Source organism: Glycine max, chromosome 14 (assembly GCF_000004515.6).
Source record: "Glycine max cultivar Williams 82 chromosome 14, Glycine_max_v4.0, whole genome shotgun sequence".
Classification (NCBI taxonomy): domain Eukaryota; kingdom Viridiplantae; phylum Streptophyta; class Magnoliopsida; order Fabales; family Fabaceae; genus Glycine; species Glycine max.
The window spans coordinates 47,521,003-47,527,515 of record NC_038250.2 but is presented as its reverse complement, the minus strand read 5'-3'; the positions used below and the strand labels follow the sequence as shown (position 1 = coordinate 47,527,515).

Genomic DNA, 6,513 nt, shown 5'->3' with positions numbered 1-6,513 from the left:
CATTACTTTCCCGTGTTCATGATTTGTATAAAGTCTTCTTTGGGATGATTTTTTTTTATTTTAAATTTCAAAATTAAAAAGAAAACAATTAGTTCTTAGTTTTAATTTTTTTTCAATTTTAAGTTTTAAAATAAACTTATTTTGAAAGTTTTTTATTTTATGAAAACTAATTTAAGATGTTTATGTGTGATAATAATGACAATGATAATGATGGTGATGAGAGCAATGACAATAGTAAAAGTGGTAGCAACACTGATTATGAGGTCAGATATAGGGAGTATGTGTTTTTTTAAATTAAAAATCAAATTCAAAAAATCTTTTTTTGGATTTTGAAAATAAATATAAAAGTGCATAAAAAATGAGTTAAAAATCATTTGAAATTCATTTTTCCCAAATACGTTTCGTTTTCAAAATAATATTTAAAAACCAAAAACTCATAACTACCCAAACGAGCCCTTAATTAGTAATATTAAAATGGTTCAATACTTCTCTCTTACAAGCTATTACAAATCCATAAAAATTTCTTCTTAATGATCTATCTTTCTATCTCAAACATTGTTTATATTATGTCAATTATTTTTTATATATATAATTAATTCTTTCACATTAATTGTGTTATGAAAGTGTTAAGAGTAACATGCATAGTTTTAAAAATTAGATTGATTGTTGACTTGCTCAAAATAGTAAGATGATAGATCATTGGTCAAATCAGTGAGTTAGTAGATAAACAACATGAAGTAGTATAACTATATAAGTAATATAAAATATAAATATATATGCTTATTGTGTTATAAATTTAATAATTAATTATGATAATTTGGTGGTAAGTTTATCTACTAAACAATATTCAAGTCCTTAGTTCAATTCTTAGGTGCATCATATTTTTTGCATTTTCATTAAATATGACATTTAAAAAAATAATATTGATTCAACTAGTTTAATCAAATGAATTTCTTAGTTCAAGTTACCAATTCAATCATAAAACCGGTTAGATCAAATTGATCAATCAACAATATGAATCAATGATATGATTAATCTAACAAGAGAGTGTCTCAAAGCCGGTCGGTTTGGTTTTTAAACGTTGTTTTCTAGAATGAAGTACCAAAGGGTTTCTTCTATCTGAAATATTTACAGCTCCCCATTGTCTCACACTCAACATAACATAAGTGGAATTGAAAACAAAATAATAATGCGCTGTCCAAAGCTTGGTCACCATTCCCACAAGTTATATATCATACACATCTAATCAGTAGATTGGGCTAAGAAGGCAAACAGTCGATCCGACCCATTTGAAGGATGAAGCAATAACATTAACTGGAAGAATTAACCCCCCAAAAAATAATGAAAAGAAAACGTGTTCTTATTAGGACACGTTCATTGCTGGATCAACATTGCTTTGTAACTTTCCTCCAATCATTTATAGCTTGAGACACAACTTGCTCAACTACTTGTGCATCCACTCGATGGGTATCGTCATTTTTCTCCTGGAACATCAACAAAGAATCCATTGGGTCAGTACCTCCACCCAAATTAAGGTCACATGGATAATATTCATAATATAGTCACCTGCATTTTATTTTATCTTTGAAATGTGTTTGTGTGTGAGCGTATAGAGAAATTATTACACAATCCAGGATTATTCATGATGTCAATTGATCTTTATGTATTAGGTAATTAAACATTATTAAATCTTTTTCGTAAAATGAAACATGTTACGGGAAGATAGATCAAAATGATGAATATTATAAGATAGTTCGGGACCACATAATAATTTTTGGTGTATATGTTGAGTGAGTGTTTCACATCATTATTACTTACTTTGATTCCAAATGCTTCTAAAGAGAAGCTCTCCACACAAGAAGCCCTAGCCTGGAGCACCTCAAGACCAAGCCTTTCAAAGGCTTCCAATATAAACGCCAACAACCCCTGACAACTCCTTTGACTCAGCACCTTGATCATAAACCCCTCTTCTTGTGGTTCCACTTTTAGCTGCAAAAACATTAACAACAAGCATAAAGTAATTACACAAAATACGTGGAAAGGGGTATAAATATAAGACAAAAGATTCCTTTCAATTGAATGATAAATTAATTATTACTTATGTGTCGAGTTCTTATTTATAACATACCATGGGCATTACTGGACCATACTCAATGTCCTTTTGGGCTGCAGCAACTGCTAATTGGTTCAATTCTTGCAACTTCTGCTTTAAACCACGTATGTACTTCGATGCATCCAGTATCACAGACGTTTTACGGCGCTGCACAAACAAGCAAAACATTCCATCATATATCAACATGAACTTTAATTATTCCTGAACAATATTTTATTTAGAAAACAAAAATTAAGCATAGGAGGCAATATAGAAGAATTTAGCTCATGGAATATAAGTAGAATAATTAATAAATTAAGGATATTGATATATATCAAGTTTAGTGGTAATTCTATTCAAATATGAATATTAAGTGGAGAAGCTTTGACTAAAAGAGAAGAAGTATATATATCAGATAATTAAAGGGAGAAAAAAGTGATGTTTCGGAGTAATTAATCACCGCATGGGAGTTAGTGATTGAACGAAGCTGTTGTATGCTCCTATACAGTGCTGTTCTCTTGTGAACCCTGGAAACCATTCTCTCTCTCTCTCTCTCACTCACTATGAAGAGAAGAACTATATATAAAGAAAGAAATCCAAACAACAGTGGATGGTTAGTGAAAAGGACGAGAACAAAGAATCTTGTTGGTCACATGTGAAACAGATCATGGAGTTACCGTAGGAAGGAAATGTTTTAACTTTTAACTTCTGGGGACAATCTTGTTTTTTTTCTCCTCCTGCTACTTTGATATGCATGTAGGAGAATTTCTTAGGCATGCTGGTATCACCTACTCCAAGTACATTTATAAATCAATCATTTAATATATAATGTTGTAACAAAAAACTCACTACTAACAGTTAATATTAACAGATAAAAAAAATCATATTTAGTGTAAAGATCATAAAAAAATATAAAAAATCATGAAAATATAATTTTACACATTTTAATAATATTTTTTTCTTTTTAATTCTTTAAGCAATATAATACTTCAATGATAGAATTTGTCTTTAAAAAAAATAGTGTTACATGAAAAACATCTAACTTTGTGAGTTGTTACTGTTTTAAGGGCTTAATATCAATTCTTGTGGGAATATAATGTCAAGGTTAGAAAAGTCAGTGGCTAATTAATGTCATACATGCATGTATGTAAGATTGTACAAGTTACATTAATCATGCATTAAATATTATGCTTGCACTGCAAATGTGACGGTTGATGTTGTAGTTTTAAAATAATTCATAAAAATCAAGTCATTATAATATCAAGTGGTCCTACCTCTTAGGAGACAACCGTAGACACTAATGGCAGATAATATCCCACGATCTTGAAGTTGTTACACACCCATTATTAAGATCAACTCCATCTTGTGATCCTGAACAAATATAACCAAGTCAACACCCAGGTTTGAAATCTTTCCCAAGTCTGTACATCTTCTATATTGATTTTGAGCGTCGAAATATCTCTTTTCTATCGGTAATCTCTATCACTAATCCTTACATCTTCGATGTTGATTTGAACATTAGAATATCTTTTATTGGTATTGATATTTAGGTATTGTGATGATACGCAATTCTATCTAATATTTAAAGCAATTAGTTGAGTTAGAAATTAGACTTGACGTAGTGAGTAAATATAATGTATTACTACGTAAATATAATGTATTAGCTAAAAAAATATAGAACATTTGAGTTAAAATAACCTAACGAGGTATTATATATGACCATTGATTTAATTATCTATTTGATATTGCTTGTAGGTAAATTATTACTTTTATGATAACAATGAATAACAAAAGGAATGACTTTCTTTTTTTTACAAATTAATGACTTAAACATAAGAATGAGAATGGAAGAAGATTGCCGCCTATAATAATTATACTTGATTCAAATAAAATTAACTTTAATCAAAGATAATAGTAATATAAACAATTTTTTTTTTAAAAAAAACAAGTTATTAGTAGAATTAAGTGTGAATTTTTTTATCCAACTTAAAATTAACTGAATTTGTTTCAACTCAATTAAAATCAGTCATGAATTAAATTCTTTAAGGTAAAACCAAACATATAAACATTTAACAAAATCACGTTAAGTAGTATTTCAGCATCAACATGAATGGAAACATGCTCGTAGTTTCCTATGCTATTAAGATGGATAATATAGAAATAGACAATCTGCAAGCTGGTACAGTTGTGTTCGTGCCTTGTCAAATAAGCCTTGGATGTATCACACATATATACGAAAGATGAAGCGTGTGGGGTCAGTAAAAAGGGAGCAGTATATACGTTTGTGAAAAACAAACGTTCTTCTGCATGGGAGTGTGATAAACTGATGAAAGAGATTGTGATATATATATATATATATATATATATATATATATTAGTGTGGTTAACTGGTTAAGTTAATTACATGCTGGAAAGGAATCTCAATTGCTGATTGAGACACAAATCCATAGTAACAACTAGCGAAGCTAAGTGTCAAAAACATGTTACAGTTTTATGTGCCTTCTTTGGATGCCTCCAAGTTTTTCTCACGGGGAAGGGATCCTCTCTCTCCACTTCTCTTTCTCTATCTGTTCTTGATTTGGCTTCTGCTACCAAGAAAGTTAAATAAATTTTGTTTTTATTGTTATATAGTGTGTTGAGAAAGAAAAATTGATGCCATTTGTCATTTGTTTTCCAGTTTCTCTCTAAACCTAAGAGTTAAAAAGGTTTCGAGATGTGTCGTGTTCATTCTGTCGTTTTTTATTTGATTGTTTTGTGGAACGATCAAATTAAAATGATAAGAAAAAAATGCATTTTAGATTTTGTGCTGGCTTTTTCTTATTTCGTGACACCAGTTTTTTTTTTTTAAAAAAATTTTTTTTGAACAGGTATATGGAAAAATTAAATTAACCTTTTTTTGTCTTTACTAAAACCTTTAACTTTGGATTCCTATCAAAATCCTCAATTCCCTTAATTACTTTACCATTTTAGTTAACACAAATACAATAAATTAATCTTAATACTGCAACCCTAGCTATACTTTAATTTACTACTACTATTAGTATGTTTGGGATGGTGGATGAGATGAATCAAAATCAATTATAAATTTATGATAAATATAAAACAACATATAATTATTTTTTGGAAAAATCATAGTGACTTCGTGATTTTGAGGTAGCTACAATAATTTTGAAGAGTATATATCTAATCATGTTATATGCATGTTTACAATTTTTTTATGTAGTTTAGATCGATATACAGTAATGGAGGGAATGTAAAGAAATGAATTAAGATAGAATGTAATAGAGAATTAGATGAAATAGAATGATATGTGTTATCATGTTATTATATGGATATTTAAAATAGAATATAGAAAAAAATTAATTTTCTGTTTTAATTAGAAGTAGTAACAAAATGCGAGAAAATTAATAGTTAATAAATTATTTTCATCCCGATCTGAAATTAGAGAGGACGCGATTGGAAATAAAAGTATATTAGATAAAATGACTGAAATAGGTAATATATTCTGCACAAGAGGGATATTTGTTTTACATAATCTTAATGAATTCTCCAAAATATAAAGATAGAAATATATATTCTCATATTTATTATAAGCTTTTAAAAAGTATTTATGGGTATTATTGATTCTTGGAAATGTTATAATTTTTTTAACATGTTTTTTTTTTAAATTTAGAGGACGTTTATTTCACGGATAATTCTTTTAGTTCGAGAATATATGAGGGGAAAATTTATTTCACATTTATTATGAAATAATAAAATAATTAATTATATATATCTTTTATTTCAGGATAAGTCATAATTTTACCTTTAAATAATATTTAATCTCGACGAAGTGGATATGAAATATTTATTCCTAGCTATGAGACAAGAGTCACTCTTGGTGAGTTAAAATATATATATACTCTCCTTATTAACCACTATCCTCCTACCCTTTAATGCTCCCTTCAAGTAGTGAATTTTTTTTTACATTGTTCTTTGAGACTTTCGTGGGTTATTATATTTGTTCATATTTTGGATACATTTGTATTTTTTTTTAACAAACATTAACAATAAGGATGTTTCAATAATTATAATATATATTCTTAGGAAAAAAATATTAAGCAATCGCATGTTTTAATTATTCTAGGGTATATAAAAAATATTTTCAACCATTTTTAATAGTTAACCAAACACATTTTTTTTGTAATATTCTCATGTTTTTTTCCCCAAAAATAATATTCTCGAGACTAAAAAATTATCCATGAAACAAATATTCCCTTATATTCCTATTATGAGGGGTGAAAATGTAATATTTTCATGAGAATGTGAAAATTTATTGTCTAATATACATGTAACTTTATTTTTTATTTAAATTATTTGAAATTGTAAAAATTATTTCAAAGAATATTAATATTTAACCAAATATTTTTTTAAAATACTCG

The 6,513-nt window shown here is 27.9% G+C and overlaps 1 protein-coding gene across 1 annotated transcript; it reads right to left on the bottom strand.

Moving 5' to 3' along the window:
• Positions 1-1,154: 1,154 nt before the first annotated feature.
• LOC100809200 (uncharacterized) lies at positions 1,155-2,711 on the bottom strand. The gene is made up of 4 exons (XM_003544868.4): positions 2,553-2,711; positions 2,129-2,260; positions 1,819-1,989; positions 1,155-1,484 (listed from the first exon to the last, which is right to left on the bottom strand). The coding sequence occupies exons 1-4, from the start codon at positions 2,628-2,630 to the stop codon at positions 1,386-1,388; spliced, it is 480 nt and encodes a 159-aa protein (XP_003544916.2). The 5' UTR covers positions 2,631-2,711; the 3' UTR covers positions 1,155-1,385.
• Between the last annotated feature and the right edge of the window lie 3,802 nt (positions 2,712-6,513).

Bases quoted from the DNA above. Each gene is read 5' to 3' on its own strand.
- LOC100809200 (XM_003544868.4), bottom strand. From the start codon at position 2,630: ATGGTTTCCAGGGTTCACAAGAGAACAGCACTGTATAGGAGCATACAA. The intron at 2,261-2,552 runs GTGATTAATTAC...TTGTTTGTGCAG, and splicing joins CAATCACTAACTCCCATGCG to CGCCGTAAAACGTCTGTGAT. The intron at 1,990-2,128 runs GTATGTTATAAA...ATGTTTTTGCAG, and splicing joins ATGGTCCAGTAATGCCCATG to CTAAAAGTGGAACCACAAGA.